We start from the raw sequence: 20,470 nt of genomic DNA, 5'->3' as shown, positions 1-20,470 counted from the left end.
CAGTGGCTGACTTTATTTTTCTGGGCTCCAAAATCACTGCAGATGGTGACTGCAGCCATGAAATTAAAAGACGCTTACTCCTTGGAAGGAAAGTTATGATCAACCTAGACAGCATATTAAAAAGCAGAGACATTACTTTGTCAACAAAGGTTCGTCTAGTCAAAGCTATGGTTTTTCCAGTAGTCATGCATGGATGTGTGAATTGGACTATAAAGAAAGCTGAGCGCCAAAGAATTGATGCTTTTGAACTGTGGTGTTGGAGAAGACTCTTGAGAGTCCCTTGAACTGCAAGGAGATCCAACCAGTCCATCCTAAAGGAGATCAGTCCTGGGTGTTCATTGGAAGGACTGATGTGGAAGCTGAAACTCCAATATTTTGGCTACCTGATGCGAAGAGCTGACTCATTTGAAAAGACCCTGATGTTGGGAAAGATTGAAGGCAGGAGGAGAAGAGGACGACAGAGGATGAGATGATTAGATGGCATCACTGACTCAATGGACATGAGTTTGAGTAAACTCCAGGAGTTGGTGATGGACAGGGAGGCCTGGCATGCTGCAGTTCATGGGGTTGCAAAGAGTCGGACAAGACTGAGCGACTGAACTGAACTAACTGAATTATAACCCACAGTATTCTATGTCTTTTTCCATATATTCCTGTCTTACTACATAGGCAATTTGTCAAGTCACCCTGTGGGGTTGTCATTAAACACTTCAAAGGCACTGGGAGATGTACATTCCCTCTCTGTGCCAAGAAAACATAACCCAAGAATGAATAATCTCAGAAAATATGCAACATCATTCTACTCCAGGAAGAATAAGCACTGATGGTACAATGATTTTGGTATTTAAGAAATTTTAAAGCAAGGGTAAAGATAAAGGCTAGAATTAATGAAACAGTAACTAAAAAAAAAAGTATACTACATAAATAAAACAAAGAGTTTGTAAACTAAAAAAGTAAAATAAATATCTGGCAAGTTTGATAAAAGAAAGCACGAATAAATATCATTGAGAAGGAAAAGAATACTATAAACATAGACATATAAATTATTGTGTCCAGCATATAGAAAGTAACATTAATTATCTGTTCAATGAATTCCACAAGCTGTAAAACAATATATCTGAAAATCTAGATGAAATGGGTAATCTCTATAAAAATATAAATGACTAAAATTAACTCAGGAAGAACAAGTTCTGAATAGATAGAACTGAAAAAGTAATCAAATGCCCACCAAAGGCAGCAGATCCAGATGGTTTTACAGGTTCATCTCAAACTTTCAGATACTAGGTAATTTCTATGTAGTTTAAACTATCCCAGCACATAGAAAAATATGATTTGTTCAAAACTCCATTCTATGACAAGAGTACAATTCTAATATGAAAAATAAAGTTAGCACACACACACTGTAAGTCAATGTCACTTTAACATATGTAAAGAACCTAGCTAAACTATTCAGGAAAACTATCAAAGCAGAATATTAAAAGAATAACACAGGGAGGTGGGAGGGGGGATCGGGATGGGGAATACATGTAAATCCATGGCTGATTCATGTCAATGTATGACAAAACCCACTACAATATTGTAAAGTATTTAGCCTCCTAATTACTTTATATTATATATATATAAAAATAAATGAAAAAAAAAGAATAACAACATGAACAAATAGGATTCATCTCAAGAATTAAACAGAAGTTCAATCTAGGAATTCTTTAATGTACTTTACTATATTAATAAAGTAGAAAAATATATAATTTCAAGATATGGAAAAATTATTTGATCAAAGTTAACATTCAATATTGATTTTTTTAAATGTCCCAAATCTCTTAACCTAGAAACTAAATGAAACTACTAAACTTGATTAAAAAGAGTCCTTCAAAAATTAACAGCAAACATCATACTTAATAAAATACCAGAGGCACTTCTATTAAATTCCAGAATGAAACAAGGAAGCTTGCTTCTCCTGCTATTATTTAATACTTCTCTGAAGATTCTACCTATTAAAATAATACAAATAAAAATCTAAAAGAGGTATACATATTAGGAAGGGTCAAAACTCTTAAGCCTAGAAAAGATATGCCTGTCTATTCAGAAATTCAAATGAAAAAAATCAGAATTAATGACAGTCAGTAACACAGTCATTAAAAAAGCAACATGTACCAATCAATAGGTTTTATATATACTATAATAAATGAATTAGAAAATATAAAGGAAAAAAGATCTCATTCATATTAGTAACAAAACCATAAACTACACAGGAGACAAACCCAATAATAAATGTGTTAAGATCTATATGATGAAAATAATAAAATTTTATACTAAGGTACATTTAAAAAGACATCATTCAAATGGATTTTAAAAAGGGCTTCCCTGCTGGCTCACTGGTGAAGAATCTGCCTCCCAATGCAGGAGATGCAAGAGACACAAGTTCTATCCCTGGGTCGAGAAGATCCCCTGGAGTAGGAAATGGCAATCCACTCCAGTATTCTTGTCTGGAAAATTCCATGGGCAGAGGAGCCTGGGGGGCTACAGTCCACGGGGCCACAAAGAGTCAAACATGACTGAGTGACTAAGCACACTACCAGATTTCAAAATGGATTATAAAGCCACAATAATTAACAGTGTGGTGTTATAGGGAAAAAAAGAAACTCCAGAAATAAACCCGTGTATGTATGTAAGTATTTAGCATATGAAAAAGGCAGAGTATAGAAAGGATGGATTATTTAATAAATGGTATTCAAAAAATGGATTGTTTCAGCTGGAAAAAATACCATTAGAGTCCTGTATCACACTATTAACAAAATATATACTTTAGGTGTATTAAAGATCTAAATGTTTAAAAAAAAGTGATACCAGTATTAAAAGCTAATATGAGAAAGTGTGTTTATAAATTATATAATTTTATATGGGGAAGGCCTTGCTAAGTTTGACATGAAACCCACAGAATATGTAAGAAGAAAGAGATCTGACTACATAAAATTTTGAAACTAAAAAAAAAATTTTGAAACTTACACACCCTGAAATACATCATAAAAAATTAAAGAAACAAGATTGGGGGAAAATATTAGCCACAAATATAACTGACAAAGAATTAACACCACTAATACTTTTTAGTAAGTAACACTAGTGGGGATGTGGGGAAAAGGGCATTTTTACATACTGTCAGTGGGATTATAATTTGATACAAACCTTTTAGAAGACAAGTGAGCAGGACTTGTCAATTTTTAAATGGGCACACCTTTTGACCCAGCTGCCACTTCCAAGAATCCACCTTATAGAAACATTTTTACAAATGTGTAAGATTAGAAATACAGTTGACCCTTGAAAAGCATGGGGGTTAAGGGTGCTGACCTTCCACAGTCAAAAATCTGCATATAGGGCTTCCCAGGTGGCTCAGTGGTAAGGAATACACCTGCCAATGCAGGAGACACAGGTTTGATCCCTGATCTGGGAAGATCCCACATGTCTGGAACAACTAGGCCCGTGTGCCACAACTACTTAGCCTGTGCTTTAGAGCCCAGTAACTGCAACTTCTTAGCCCATGTGCCACAACTACTAAAACCTAGAGCCCATACTCCACAAGAGAAGCCACTGCAATGAAAAGCCCACATACCACAACTAGAAAAAGCTCACACACAGCAACAAAGACCTAGCAGAGTCAAAAATGAATAAATAAATAAAAAATCTTCATATAACTTTATAGTTGCCCCTTCATATCCATGGTTCTGCATCTGCAGATTCAACCAACCATGGATCCTGTAGTACTAAAGTACATGTTCATTGAAAAAAATCCACATGTAGGTGAATCTGCACAGTTCAAACCCATATGATTTAAATAAGGTATTACTTGTAAGAGCAAAAAATAAAATAAAATAAAATGAAAGGGAGTAGACATACTAAATGCATATCAACAAGGAATAGTTAAGTCAAGTATAGCATATCCATACTGTGGTATACTATTCAGCACATTAAGAAAAGTGAGTTATACAATGATATGCAATGACTGTGATATATTTCTGAGTGAAAAAAGTTAAGTTGCAGAACATGCAACTAAATGGTATGATCTCACTTAGAAAGCTATATTGTCCCTCTCACCCCTCCCTTACACACATAGATATGTATGTCTATAGATATTTAGAAAAAAGATCTGGAAGGATACATGCCGAATCATTTTAAATGTCGATTATTCCAAGAGTAGGTAAGTTTTACTTTTTTACATTTCTATATATTTGAATTATTCACAATGAGTATATATTCAGAAATGTTAATTTTCCCAGATTTGTATATCTGATGACTTAATCTTTAAGTAGGTTTACAAAAACAATAAGCTTGAACAGTACAGAAGATTCATGTGTATATGTGCATGTTCAGTTGCTAAGGCATGACTGACTCCTTGCAATCCCATGGTCTGTAACCCGCCAGACTCCTCTGTCCGTGGAATTTTCCAGGCAAAAATACTGGAGTGGGTTGCCATGTTCTACTCCAGAAGAATTCTTTCAACAAAGTAAAATGCTCCCTCTTTGAACCAGCAATCTATTAATCCCACTCACTAGAGAAAATCAATATTAACAGCTTCTAATGTAATCATCCAAATATTAAAAAAAGATTACTTAAAACACAATGTTTTATACCTTTTATACTTTATCTTAAGTATCCAAGGATAATAATATATACTAGCAACCTAGACTATTATGTAGGTCAGCTGTTCTTCTTGATAAAGTACATCACAAATATGTTATGTTTAAATGCCAACATCATAGCATTCAATATTAAAGGTCAAATAACACAAAACATCTTGGAGAAACCAATATGTTTCAACCAGAAGAAAATCACTTATTTCCTCTCAAAAAATTTACAGTAAGCTAAGCTGTGACAAGACTCTAGCTCAAATGTATAGTTATTTTATTTTCTTCACATGAAATGATAATTTTTTAAAAGAAGTTGAGGAAAAAAAATGTTATTCCAATTGGTTTCCCCCATTCGGTGGATACTCACCACATTCTGCTTTGTCGTTTCCTCTAGGGTCTGTATCACATACAACCTGTTTCGACAGCGCATGCTGTGTATATCTTCATAGCGAATATTACCATATTTCTGTAAGAAATATGATTTCAGTGGATACTCATTCATAATAAATACCCACTTCTCTTACAGTTGGATTTCATCAGATTCAATTCTCAGAGGCTTTGGTTCTATTTCTAGTTATTTTCCCAACTTGTTCAGTGATTATGCAAATTTTCACTTCCCACATTTCAGTTTTTCTATATATTTGCAGGAGAGCATTCCATCTACTATGGGCCTAGACTAAGTACAAGAACATTGGTAAAAATTCTTAGGCTCTAAGAAGAGAATATTTTTCACCTTTAAATATAGTGATGAACATTTAAAAGTGGTCATTATTTGTGAAATCATGTGAGTAATTTCATTTAATGAAAAGCAAACTGAAGCACAGGAAGCTATATAACTGAGGAACAGTTCACAGAACTCATTTTTAAAGTGAAGCCAGATTTTAAATTACTACATCTTTACTTGTATTATTATCTTACTCTCAATATACTACTCTAGAGATATAGCTATAGTATCTATCATTTTAAATACACTATGTAATTATATTTATGGAATAAGAAAAACTTACCTCATTAGATTCTCTAATCAAATCTGTAATATCCACTCTAACATGACTGCTTTTTTCATCACTTACATTTGAACCCTGCTGCACACTCGAAGGCAGTGGGCTATCCTTGTTAGTGACATTGTTGAAGAACCTATCCAAAAGTGACAGTAACACAGAATTAGGAGAAGTATGCAGAGAAATGCAGAGAAAATGACAATTAATTTCTCCCTAATTAGTCAAAGGTTAATTTCAACTGAGAGGACAAGGGACAGTTTGATGAAGAAGTAGAATTTAAAGATGGTTGGGAATTAGGAGGACATGGGAGTGAGAGATGGGATGGTGATGTAATGACTTCAGAGGTAGATTTACTAAGATGGAATTTAGGGCATGTAGAAGCATATAAGGAGAAATAATTTAAGAAAGATACATTGAAGCCTTAACAGTGAGAGTTCTAAATGCCAGAGTGAGGTGTTTATACTTTATTCTGTACATAAATGGAATCTGATGCATCATTACAACAGTTACCCAAATATTCATATATTCATTCATTTAACATATACATAGTGTATACACACACACACACACACACATCTCCATATATGTGCTTTAATACAAAATAGAATTCACAGAAAAGGCACCAGGAAAATAAAGCTCAGTCTATGTAACTGAAAATACCTAAACACCAGAACAATTTCCCCCACTGTATATTTAATATTATCAACCAACATTCCCCCCTCAAATTACTCTTACACACTTTATAGCTCAAACAGGGACTATGAAAGTCTCAGCATATTGAATCAACAATATTAGTGTAAATGTGTATATAACCTAGCAGTTTCCTTCACACTGATTTTTGTTATATTCTATTTGGAAACAGAGGAGTGGACTTTAGGCCTAGCTTTTTCATTCAACTAGCTAGCTTTGTGACTTTGGACCAATTATTTAATGTTTTTAGGGATCAGTTTCTTCACCTATAAAATAAAGGGCTTGAGCAACATAATCTCTAAGAGGCTCTCCAGATTTAAATGTTATGGTTCTCACATTACCTATTTAAAGCTGTCACAGCCTCAGCATCATCTTTACATGCCAGCAGTTTGTCTAAGTTATAGTCAAGTATTGCCAATCCCAGTTGTAAAATGGCCTTTATTCCATCATAGAAGAAACAGTCCACCACATTCACTGCACTTTCAATAGGTAGCACACTAATAAAAAGTGTGAGGAACCATGAGAGAGAAACTGAGGAAAAAAATGTCATATCAGTCATATGTTCAGTCAGCTGGGGAAGGTGATCTCTGATAAGTTCTTCAAAGACTGCCTGATCCACCAAGGCACCTGGAGAACATAAAAAGAAATTTAAAAATGAACACCTTTCAAAAGGACTTGTTTTCAATACCTTCCTACTACTATTAGTAGGCTGATATCTCATTTCTCTTCCTTAAATTATGAACTTCTTCAGTGTCTTTTCTATATTTCACACATCTCTTTATCTGATAGCAGTATCATGCATTAAGAAGCACTTGAGAAACTCAATTCATATTCATTTGACAGTTACTTATAGAATCTTTATTATGTGCAGAAACCTGTACTAGGTGCTATAAGAGATATACCAACTAATTAAAATGTTCTCATCCTCAGAGAGTTTAATCTCTAATCGAACTTAAGATAAATACACAAATAACTATAACACAAGATAATATAATCAGTGACCTAGCCATGATACAGAAGACTGAGTGAAAGTTGCTCAGTTGTGTTTGACTCTTTGGACCATACAGTCCATGGAATTCTCTAGGCCAAAATACTGGAGTGGGTAGCCTTTCCATTCTCTAGGGGATCTTTCCACCCCAGGGATTGAAACCGAGTCTCCTGAATTGCAGGTGGATTCTTTACAAGCTGAGCCATAAGGGAAGTAAACAGAAGGCTTATGAAGGTACAAAGGAAAGACCACCTATGGTTTTAAAGTAAGGGATCACAGATCTATAAATATTTGATGACTGAAGAAAATATTATATAATTAACAAACTAAGAACTTGATCCTTCTTTGCAAGCTTGCATATATCTATAAAATTCATAAAAATGTGGAGATTTTAAGCTGATTAAAATCTCATTCAGGAAACTTAAGAATAGTAAACTTAAAACTTTGATTGTATAAAGAAACAGGCCAGGTACTTTCTTTTTAAAAAGCAATATATTAAGCAATCTTTCCAATCATATGTCGAGTGCAAGAAGCTCATCTCTTGAGCATGTCAGTGAATGTGGTATCTTGATATTGCTTACATTTTATACATTTCAAAAACTTAACTGATCAGTTCTTCCATTTGACAGGTAACTGAATAGACAAGAGGCCTATAAAGTCTTTAGAAAAGAAATATGTGTTTGTATATGTATACATGTGTGTGTGCTTTTTTTTTACCAATGATTCGACGATTAAAATAATCAGGTAACATTCGTTCACATACAGCAACCAGAAGCCAAAAAGCCTCTTCCTCTTTTGCATACAGAAGCAACACTGAAGTCAAAATATTCATTGCCTAAAATTCATAGAAAAATAAAACATAAATGTTGCTTGGGTAATAATTACATCTCTTGTTCAAATATAGTAGTTTTCAGCAATAAGAACAACTATGAGAGTAATCATAATGGAAACATGAGAACTCTGAGCCAGTCCAAAGCAAAACAAGTTGAAGTCAGTCTATCATTTGCTAATCAGTTATTTTACACGGTAAATTCCAGGAAAATGAAATAGTAACATGATGAACATAGAACACAGTTAAGTAAAACCTCTCTAATTCAGGCTAATTTCAATGAGTAAAAAGTATAAATTAGCACAAGTCTTAAAAAATACATACTTTCTCAGATCATTGCCAAATTCAGACTTAAATTGAAGAAAGTAGGGAAAACCACTAGACCATTCAGGTATGACCTAAATCAAATCCCTTATGACTATACAGTGGAAGTGAGAAATAGGTTCAAGGGATGAGATCTGATAGACAGAGTGCCTGAAGAACTATGGATGGAGATTCATGATATTGTTCAGGAGACAGGGATCAAGACCATCCCCAAGAGAAAGAAATGCAAAAAAGCAAAATGGTTGTCTGAGGAGGCCTTACAAATAGCTGTGAAAAGAAGAGAAGCAAAAAGCAAAGGAGAAAAGGAAAGATATTCCCATCTGAATGCAGAGTTCCAAAGAATAGCAAGGAGAGATAAGAAAGCCTTCCTCAGTGATCAATGCAAAGAAATAGAGGAAAACAATAGAATGGAAAAGACTAGAGATCTCTTCAAGAAAAGTAGAGATACCAAGGGAACATTTCATGCAAAGATGGGCTCAATAAAGGACAGAAATAGTATGGACCTAACAGAAGCAGAAGATATTAAGAAGCGGTGGCAAGAATACACAGAAGAACTATACAAAAAAGATCTTCATGACCCAGATAATCATGATGGTATGATCACTCACCTAGAATCAGACATCCTGGAATGCAAAGTCAAGTGGGCCTTAGGAAGCATCACTATGAACAAAGCTAGTGGATATGATGGAATTCCAGTTGAGCTATTTCAAATCCTAAAAGATGATGCTGTGAAAGTGCTGCACTCAATATGCCAGCAAATTTGGAAAACTCAGCAGTGCCCACAGGACTGGAAAAGGTCAGTTTTCATTCCAATCCCAAAGAAAGGCAATCCCAAAGAATGTTCAAAGTACCGCACGATCGCACTCATCTCACACGCTAGCAAAGTAATGCTCAAAATTCTCCAAGCCAGGCTTCAACAGTACGTGAACCATGAACTTCCAGATGTTCAAGCTGGATTTAGCAAAGGCAGAGGAACCAGAGATCAAATTGCCACTATCCATTGGATCATAGACAAAGGAAGGGAATTTCAGAAAAGCATCTACTTCTGCTTCATTGACTATGCTAAAGCCTCTGACTATGTGGATCACAACAAACTGTGGAAAATTTTTCAAGAAAATTCTTCAAAATTCTTCACCTGATCTGCCTCTTGAGAAATCTATATGCAGGTCAGGAAGCAACAGTTAGAACTGGACATGGAACAACAGACTGGTTCCAAATCAGGAAAGGAGTACATCAAGGCTGTGTGTTGTCACCCTGCTTATTTAACTTATATGCAGAGTACATCATGAGAAACGCTGGGCTGAATGAGGCACAAGCTGGAATCAAGATTGCCAGGAGAAATATCAATAACCTCAGATATGCAGATGACACCACCCTTATGGCAGAAAGTGAAGAAGAACTAAACAGCCTCTTGATGAAAATGAAAGAGAAAAGTGAAAAAGTTGGCTTAAAACTCAACATTTAGAAAACTAAGATCATGGCATCTGGCCCCATCACTTCATGGCAAATAGATGGGGAGGCAATGGAAACAGTGACAGACTTTATTTTGTTGGGCTCCAAAATCACTGCAGTTGGTGATTGCAGCCATGAAATTAAAAGACACTTACTCCTTGGGAGAAAAGTTATGACCAACCTAGGCAGCATATTAAAAAGCAGAGACATTACTTTGCCAACAAAGGTCCATCTAGTCAAAGCTATGCTTTTCCAGTAGTCATGTATGGATGTGACAGCTGGACTATAAAGAAAGCTGAGCGCCGGAGAATTGATGCTTTTGAACTGTGGTGTAGGAGAAAACTCTTGAGAGTCTCTTGGACTGCAAGGAGATCCAACCCGTCCATCCTAAAGGAAATCAGTCCTGAATATTCATTGGAAGGGCTGATGTTGACAGTGAAACTCCAATACTTTGGCCACCTGATGTGATGAACTGACTCATTGAAAAAGACCCTGATGCTGGGAAAGACTGAAGGCGGGAGGAGAAGGGGACGACAGATGATGAGATGGTTGGATGACATCACTGACTCAATGGACATGAGTTTGAGTAAACTCCAGGAGTTGGTGATGGACAGGGATGCCTGGCATGCTGCAATCCATGGGGTTGCAAAGAGTTGGACATGATTGAGCAACTGAACTGAACTGAACTGAGGACATATTAAGATTGGAAAAACAAACCTCATCTGTATTTTCATCTACCCACAGTGTAACATCCCTTAAATGTCATTCTCAATTGTGTCTAAAACTAAATCTTCTTTCTTCTATTAAATAGCATTTTCTTTGCTACCTTAATTTTGATCATGTTGCTGCTGCTGCTGCTAAGTCGCTTCAGTCGTGTCCAAGTTTGTGCGATCCCATAGACAGCAGCCCACCAGGCTCTGCTGTCACTGGGATTCTCCAGGCAAGAACACTGGAGTGGGTTGCCATTTCCTTCCCCAGTGCATTTTATCATGCTAGAAACCCTTTATCTACCACATCCAATTTGTCTTCACAGCCTAGGGTTTCTTCTTATAAGAAGTCTTTTGTTTTTATGTATTTATTTTCCTGGCTGCACCGCATGGAATGTGGGATCTTACTTCCCCCATCAGGTATTGAACCTGTGCCCCCTGCAGTGGGACTGCAGAGCCGTAACCACTGGACAACTAGGGAATTCCTAAAATGTCTTTTAGATTTGCTTTAACCTCTCCATTCTCACTACCACCCTAACTTTCTTCTAATCTATCTTCCATACTGATGTCAGATCATTACTTTTATATAACATTTGGTCATAGCCCCTACTGTAAAGATAATTTAATGTATAGAATCTGGAAAGAATGGAAAGGTGTGAAGAAAATCAAACCTCTTGCATCCTACTTAGCCAGAGATCACCACTGTTAATGAGTTGATGTACTTTTTTCTGTGTTTTTATTTTCTTTTCTGCCTTCTAAAATTTAGACCAAACTGTATATTAAAGTTTGTTTTTTTTCACTTAACATTATATTATACATTTTCAATGCCATAAAACCATCAAATAGCTTTTCTAAAATAGTATTTTAATAACTGTAAAAAATCTAATAAGTGTAATATACTATAAATGATTTAGCTATTCTACTATTATTGGACATCTAGGCTGATTTTAGTGTTTCAGTATTATATATAACACTGTTAGTGAATTTCTCTATATGTAAATCTTCATCCAAGTGGCTTACTATTTGCTCAGTAAAGATACATAGAAATTAAACTATTTGGTCAATTAATATTATTTTTAAATGACTTGATATTACTGCCAAATTGTATTCCAGAAAGACTGTACCAATTTATATTCTTGAGTTACAGTATTTGAATGTTTACTTCCCTGTGCCTTTGCCAATACTAAGAACTGTGACAATTATAATTGCCTTTACTGATTTGATAAGTGAAAATAGTATGTCATGGTTTGAATTTGATTTTGAGATTGAACCTTCTTTTTTAAACTTTATTATCTGTAATTTTTTTCTGTGACTAATCTTTTCATGTCCATTGCTCATTTTATATAACTCAATACTTTTCTTATAGATTTGTATATTAAGTATATCAATCCTTTGTCAGACCTGGAGCAATATCTGACTTCAAGTTCAGTTTTCACTCCATCACTTTCCTGTTTAAGAAGCCATAATGGGAGCAGCATCAGTGAAAATGGCAGCGTAAGGCCCTCAGAAAAAAGCTTTCCTCAGTAAAAGCAATAAGAACACTAGCAAAAATCATCTAAATCAATTTTTCAGAACTTTGAAAGTTCACCAAAAGCTTACAGCAAGTCAGGAAGCATTAGTTAATAAAATGGCTGAATCTCAGTAAAAACAGTGAACTCTGTGGCATTTTAAATTGTCCAAGTCCCACCCCTCCTGAGCTTCACAGACGCCTGAAAAACCAACACTCAGCACCTAGCAGCCATGGGAGGAAACAGAATGGGGCTGAAGTGCCTCCAACATCCCATTCGCAGTGAACTGTCATTATTTGACCTATCTGGTTGTTCCCCAGAAAACTGCACTCACAGGGCTGTCTTTATTTGACCCAACACAAAGCTTACCCAAGGCAAACAGCCTTTCTTTGAAAAAATCAGAAGCAGTTGTTGAACATGTGGCTTTCTGAGGTAATGGATAACAATTGGGCCAAACAACAGGCTAATAATAAGGGGTGAAAAGGAAAAGCTGGAGAACGAGACATTCATGGGGGGCTTTGGAAAGCTCTAATTTATTCCTGGGAATCTAGAAGGCCAAGTACATGATATGGCTTTATGCCTGCCCAGAGCTGTATGCACATTCAGGAAAGAACAAACAAAGCCCTAAGCTCTTATCCCTGGCTAATCTTGAGGCTCTGTACAAACAGGAAGTGATAGAGAATAGAAAAAATAGGGAAAACTCAACAAAATCAAAAGCTGGTTCTTTAGAAAGATTTAAAAACCTGAAACACCTTTAGGTAACCTAACCAAAAAGACAAAAAATAGAGACAGAGAGACTAACTCAAATTAAAATCAAGAAATAGAGAACATTACTACCAACATTAACAGAAATAAAAAGGATTATTAAGGGAATACAAGGAACAACTCTATGCTAACAAATTAGACAACCTAGATAAAATGGAGAATTTCCTAGAAAAACCAAGACCAACTCAAGAAGAAACAGAAAAATCTGACAATATTTATTACAAGTAAAGATATTGAACTAATAAAAAAACTTTCTACAACAAAATTCTAGGAACAGATAGTTTCATTGGCCAATTCTATCACAATTTAAAGATGAATTAACACCAAATGGGAGGGCAAGAAACATTACCAAGTTCATTCTTTGACGTGCGTACATGCATGCTAAGTCACTTCAGTCATGTTTGACTCTTTGCAACCCGATGGACTATAGCCTGCCAGGTTCCTCTGTCCATGGGCATTCTCCAGGCAAGAATACTAGAGTGGGTTGCCAATCTTTTCTCCAGGGGATCTTCCTGACCCTGGGATCGAACCTGCCATCTCTTATGTCTCCTGCATTGGCAGGTCAGTTCTTTACCACTAGCCACCACCTGGGGAAGCCCAATTCTTTGACACCCTGACACACCCTGACACTAAAACCAGACAAAGACATCACAAGAAAATTGTTATCAATACATTTTATGAATATAAACGCAAAAATCTCCAACAAAATACTAGAAAATCAAACACAATAGTCTATAAAAAAGGATTGCACATAATGACCCAGTAAGATTTATCCTGGCAATACAAGTGTGGTGAAACATGACAACAAAAGTAGTACACAATGTAAAAAATTAACAAATGGAAACTTCAATTAAAGAGTTTGGAGAACAGAAGGGGGTGCTGCATGCCCCGCAACTACAGCAGAGACTAACAGGAAGAAGACTTTTCTTTCCTGGCAAGGCCAATGCAAAGCTATGGACTCTTAGTTTACTACAGCCCTTCCAACTTCCTTTTCTTCTCTATAAAAGTTTTCTCCTCCCCTTGCCATGAGGGGACTTGCCTATGGCTCACATGGTTGTAGACCCCAAACTGCCAAATCTCTGCTCATCCTAAATAAACCCATCTTTGCTGAAGAAATATCTGGTGGTCTATTTGTTTCAGGTCAACAATGATATTACTAACAAAGGGAAAAAGTCACATGATTATCTCAACAGACACAGAAAATTACTTAAAATCCCCTACCCTTTCATGATAAAGACACTTAATGAACTAGGAATATAAGGGAATTTCCACAACATGATAAAGAGAATCTATAAAACACCCACATCTAACATCTACTTAATGATGAAAGACTGATTGCTTCCTTTTAAGATAAATAACAAGAAAGGAATGTGCATGCTCACCACTTTTCTTCAACATTGTACCTGAAGGTTACAGCCAAGTCAACCAGGCAAGAAAAAGAGGGGAAAAAGACATCCAGGTTGAAATGGAAGAAGTAAAAATATTCACTATTCAGATTCCATGATCTTGTATACAGAAAATCCTAAGTAAGAAATCCACAAAAGAAAAAAAAAAAAGAAAAACTCCACTAGAACTAATAAGCTCAGCAAGATTACAGGATACAAAATCAATATATACAAAAATCAACTGTATTTCTATATAGTGGCAAATGAGCAATCCAAAAATAAAATCAAGAAAACAAGTCCATTTATTGCAATGTCAGAAAGAATAAAAAATTTAGAAATAAAATTAACAAAGGAAGTTAGAATCTAGAGCCTTCCATATAGGAAACTATAAAACAACCTTGAATAAAATCTAAAAAGAATTAAATGGGAAAAGAAAAAAATCCTGTGTTCATGGATTAGAAGATAAGGATTTTTTTGCTTTCTTCAGAAATTGTCAAACAGATCCTAGAATTCATATGGAAATGCAAGAGATCTAAAAAATGCAAAATAATTTTTGGAAAAATAGTTATAGGGCTCAAATTTCCCAATTTCAAAACTTACTACACAGCTGCAGTAAAAAAAGACAGTGTGATATTGGCATAAGAACAGAAACATAAATCAATAGAACAGAATTTTGAGTCAAGAAATAAACCCTAACATTTATAGTCAATTGATTTTCAGCAGGGTCCCAAGGCAATTCAGTGAGTAAAAGATTGGTTTTTTCAACAAATGGCACTGGGACAACTGGCTATTCACAAGTAAAAGAATGAAGCTGAACCTTTTTGATACACTACACATGAAAATTAAAAGGGTCCAGAAACGTAAATTTAAGCATTAAAACTATAAAACCCATAGAAGAAAACATAGGAGTAAATCTTTTTAACCTTGGATTAGGCAATGGCTTCTTAAATATGACATCAAAAGCACACACAACAAAAGAAAAACATAAAAGTAAATATTAAAACTTTTGTGCTTCAAAGAGTACCATTAAGAAAATGAAAAGACGATCCACAGAATAGAAGAAAAAATTGCAAATACTATATTTGATAAAGGATTAGTATCCAAAATATATAAAGAACCATTACAACTCAACAATAACAAGATAAACAAAATTTAAAGATGATAAAGAAGGGAGAAAGCCAGTCAGCCAGCCATAATGAGTCAGTATGGTTCACCTGGGTTTTTTATAACTAGCAATAAAACTTGCTTATCATATTAAATTCAAATTTTTCCCAAACTTGAAAGATTCACCATGATCTTGCTTCACACAAACTTACTTACTTCTTGAGTCCAGCATGAACCTAGCCAGTCTGACCTCCATGGCCGACTTATTTTCACATGAATGATAGTGCTCATAGTGTTACCTAACTCAGTAACTTTCCTCTGGCCCTCCAAGTTTCTAACTGTGCTTTCATTTTTTAGAAGTAAAAAATCGAGTATTGCCTACTTTGAAGCTGCCTCTAAAACTACTGCATACAGATAATATCTCAGGCTTTGTGAGTGTAAGCTCTTTGAGAAAAGAAGCATTATGCTTCTTTTTTACCTTTCAGAGACCCTAAAACAGGCTAAATACTTGTTATTTAGATAATCCATTCACTTAAATTACTTTTCAAGCTTTCCTCTCTATTGATAAGTTTCAATGGATAGATAGGATTGATACGTAGTCATAATGGTTTGTTGTTGTTGTTGTTGTTTAGTCGATAAGTTGTGTCCAACTTTTTTTGTGCCCCCATGTACTATAGCCCACTATGCTCCTGTGTCCATGGGATTTCTGAGGCAAAAATACTGGAGTGGGATGCCATTTCCTTTTTCAGGGGATCTTCCCAATCCAAGGATTGAACTCATGTCTCACACACTGGCAGGTGGATTCTTGACCACTGAGCCACCGGAGATTGTAAAACACTGTAATTACCTCTGTAAAAGGCCTGTAATTTCCAAATATCTGAACATATGAGTAGATGTACTGATTCAAATTTTCTTTTGGTTTCTTCACAGAACTATCTAGCCTCTTGCTTCAATCTTTAGTAGCTGGTCTCAAGGCATGTTTCCTTCAGTTCCTTCCCTAGGTTGATGTCCTCTTTCTGAGAATCATCTCTTCCTTTTTTCATCCTCCTCAGCTTATTTTGTGGGCTTCTTCAGGTGGACTCAGTGGTAAAGAATCCACCTGCCAAGGCAGGAGACACTGGAGATATGTGTTCAACCCCTGGGTCAGGAAGATCCCCTGGAGGAGGGCATGGCAACCCACTCCAGTATTCTTGCCTGGAGAATTCCATGGACAGAGGAGCCTGATGGGCTACAATCCATGGGGTTGCAAAGAGTCGGACACAACTGAGTACACATGCAGGCACACAACTTACTTAATAAAATCATACATTCTAGTAGCTTCTTAAGAAAGGATATATGGAAGAAAAATGTTTTAAATGCTTGCATTTGACATCTAATTGACCGTTTGATTAAATATAGAATACCAAGTTAAAGATTTTTTCCTCAAGATTTAAAGGCATCGTTTCACTGTTTACTACCTTAAGAGTTACCGCTGAGGATTCTGGTGACATTCTAATTTTGTTTCCTTTCTGGTGATGTATTTCTCCCTTCTCTGCAAAGTTTGAAGATTTTCTCTTCACTTTTGGAATTCTCAAATTTCACAGAGATGTAACTTGGTCCATTTTCATTCATTGTGATGAGTACTGGATGAGCCTTCATTATAAATAAATGTGTGGCTAAGAGTGCTAGCTAGTCACCATAATCCAGTCTCCCTTTCTCCCATAGTATCTAGATGTACGTGCGTGTAATCGTGCGGGATTTTTGCAGACTTCTTTATAAATATGTGTTACCTGAGACCAAAATCCTCCAATAATATGTGGGTGAAGTGATGTATACAACTTCCAGGCCTGGTCAAAATGATTTCCCATAATTGTTTCTCTGTGCTCTCTCCCTTCTTCCTGTGAGTAGTAATGGCAATAAAAGAGCACCGTGGAAGGCACGTTTTGAAGATGACAGAGTCTGCTGTCATCCTATACCTCTGAATAATCACATGGAGTAGAGCTACCTGCTGACCTGAAAACTTGCTCTCCTCTGTTTATTTCTTTAAGTAAATGTCTTTGTTTCAGCTATTATCTGTTTGAAATTATTTGTTAGCAGTCAAGCATGCCCTTTAGTGTCCTCCTAAAGGATTTTTTCAATGATTCCCCCACTGTCTACAAAGTAAAATCAAACTCTTGACTTATCCCAATCTACCTTATTGATTCTCCCCTCTCACTGCCCAATTCTCCCCTCTCACCGTCATTTCATTAACTCTACACTTATACTAAACAGAACATCTGTCTCTGTTAGTCACTCAGTCATGCCCGACTCTTTGCGACCCCATGGACTGCAGCCCACCAGGCTCCTCGGTCCATGGGATTTTCCAGGCAAGGATACTAGAGTGGTTTGCCATCTCCTTCTCCAAAACAGAACATGATCCTACATATATTCCATATTTACCTCTATCTGTGTCTGGTTACACTGATCCCTTCATCTAGAATGGTCTTTCATTCCTTCTCCATATATCCAAAATTCACGGATTTCAAGACCTATAAATGCCACTTCTTCCATGAAGTCTTTTCTGTTCCTCCAACTTATTCCTTTTATGAATCCTGGTGAGACTTTATATTCTCTAATAAACTGTCTCATTTGTTTTTCATTTGCCAATGAATCTGTTTTAATACCTGCCAGTCCAAATATTTTTAAGGGGAGGATTCTAATCTGATTCAGCTTTATGTAGTCCTGAGTACCCAGCACAGTATCTTTCACAGAGCAGGAATTCAATGAATATTTGTTAAATATAAAAGAGAAATGAATTAAAGGAATATCAATTCTAAATATTTCTACTACCATTCTTAGGTTAATAATATCCACTATCAATCATAGCCCAACCTCTGTTCTTATTAGTAGAGCTGGATTTGACATGATTTTATCATTTGGAACACGTAAATAGTTGAGCTCATAATGACATCATACCTGGCAGTATCCAATTTTGGGATTTCTGAATGCATAAGCAGTAAGTACCCGCCTCAGAGCAGATATACCAGTGTCACTCTGAAAGGCTGGATGCTCAGGCAGGGAGCGACGCAAATCACGTTCAATTTCTTCAGTAGCCAAGTTGCAGGTCCCTAAGGACTGCTCAACCACTTCAGCATAATAGCCAGGATTAGCAGCCATGTCATTAACAGCACCTGTATAGATGATTACATTGACACACAAAGGAAGAGGAATATATAAAAGCTACAACTTACATATATACATGAAGAACTGGATTACTTTTAAATTTAGCTCTATGCTCAAGTGTTATCTGAGTACAAACAAAATGAAAAGCTTCACACTATACAGCAATCAGAGAAGAAAAAGAAATTAACGGACTCCAGATCAGAAAAGAAGAAGTAAAGCTCTCACTGTTTGCAGATGACATGATACTGTACATAGAAAACCCTCAAGATAGTATCAGAACATTACTAGAGCTAATCAGTGAATTTAGCAAAGTTGCAGGATACAAAATCAATACACAGAAATCACTTGCATTTCTATGTACTAACAATGAAAAATCAGAAAGATTAAGGAATCAATCCTATTTGCCACTGCAACAAAAATAATAAAATATCTAAGAATAAATTTGCCTAAGGAGACAAAAGAACTGTACACAGAAAATTATAAGACACTAATGAAAGAAATCAAAGACGACGTAAACAGATATTCCATGTTCCTGGGTAGGAAGAATCAATACTGTAAAAATGACTATGCTACCAAATGCAATCTATAGATGCAATGTGATTCCTATCAAATTACCGATGGCATTTTTCACAGAAATAGAACAAAAATTTCACAATTCATATGGAAACACAAAAGACCCCAAATAGCCAAAGCAGTCTTGAGAAAGAAGAATGGAGTTGGAATAATCAATCTTCCTGACTTCAGATTATACTACAAAGCTACAGTCATCAAAACAGTATGGTACTGGCAGAAAAACAGAAATATAGACCAATGGAACAAGATAGAAAGCCCAGAAATAAACCCATGCACCTATGGGTACCTTATTTTTGACAAAGGAGGCAAGAATATACAATGGGGCAAAGATAGCCTCTTCAATAATAGGTGCTGGGAAAACTGGACAGCTACATGTAAAAGAATGAAATTAGAATACCTCCTAACACCATACACAAAGATAAACTCAAAATGGATTCAAGACCTAAATGTGAGATCAGAAACCATAAAACTCATAGAGGGAAAAAAAAACATAGGCAGGACACTCAATGACATAAATCAAAGCAAGATCCTCTATAACACACCTCCTAGAGTAATGGAAATAAAAACAAAAGTAAACAAGCAGGACCTGATTAAACTTAAAAGCTTTTGCATAGCAAAGGAAACTATAAGCAAGGTTAAAAGACAACTCTCAGAATGGGAGAAAATAATAGCAAATGAAACAACTGACAAACAATTTCCAAAATATACAAGCAGCTCATACAACTCAATACCAGAAAAACAAACAACACAATCAAAAACTGGGGAAAAGACCTAAACAGACATTTTTCTAAAGAAGACATACAGATGGCTAATACATGAAAAGATGCTCAACATTGCTCATTATTAGAGAAATGCAAATCAAAACTACGAGATATCACCTCACATTGGTCAGAATGGCCATCATCAAAAGTCTACAAGCAATAAATGCTGGAGAGGGTGTGGAGAAAAAGGGGATGCTCTTGCACTGTTGGTGGGAACGTAAATTGATATAGCCACTATGGAAGACGGCATGGAGATTCCTTAAAAAAACTAGGAATAAAACCACCATATGACCCAGCAATCCCACTCCTAGGCCTATACCATGAGGAAACCAAAATTGAAAGAGACACATGTATCCCATTGTTCATTGCAGCACTATTTACAGTAGCTAGAACATGGAAGCAACCTAGATGTCCACTGACAAATGAATGGATAAAGAAGCTGTGGTACATATTCACAATGGAATATTACTCGGCCATTAAAAGGAACACATTTGAGTCAGTTCTAATGAGGTGGATGAACCTAGAACCTATTATACAGAGTGAAGTGAGCCAGAAAGAGAAAGATAAATACTGTATTCTAACGTATATATATGGAATCTAGAAAAATGGTATTTAAGAAT

The 20,470-nt window shown here is 35.8% G+C and overlaps 1 protein-coding gene across 3 annotated transcripts in view; it reads right to left on the bottom strand.

Moving 5' to 3' along the window:
• Window positions 1–20,470, bottom strand: part of TBC1D8B (TBC1 domain family member 8B) — an 80,052-nt gene that overhangs the window by 11,644 nt on the left and 47,938 nt on the right. For all 3 annotated transcript variants that reach the window (XM_043458085.1, XM_043458087.1, XM_043458086.1), the window contains exons 10-14: window positions 18,310–18,524; window positions 8,019–8,136; window positions 6,655–6,940; window positions 5,630–5,759; window positions 4,990–5,088 (exon numbers count right to left, since the gene is read on the bottom strand). In XM_043458085.1, the coding sequence (XP_043314020.1) occupies window positions 4,990–5,088; window positions 5,630–5,759; window positions 6,655–6,940; window positions 8,019–8,136; window positions 18,310–18,524 (848 nt within the window). The remainder of the gene's footprint in view (window positions 1–4,989; window positions 5,089–5,629; window positions 5,760–6,654; window positions 6,941–8,018; window positions 8,137–18,309; window positions 18,525–20,470) is intronic.

Source organism: Cervus canadensis, chromosome X, assembly GCF_019320065.1.
Source record: "Cervus canadensis isolate Bull #8, Minnesota chromosome X, ASM1932006v1, whole genome shotgun sequence".
NCBI classification, from domain to species: Eukaryota; Metazoa; Chordata; class Mammalia; order Artiodactyla; family Cervidae; genus Cervus; species Cervus canadensis.
Note: the sequence above shows the minus strand (reverse complement) of the source record. Positions and strands in the feature narration are given on the sequence as shown.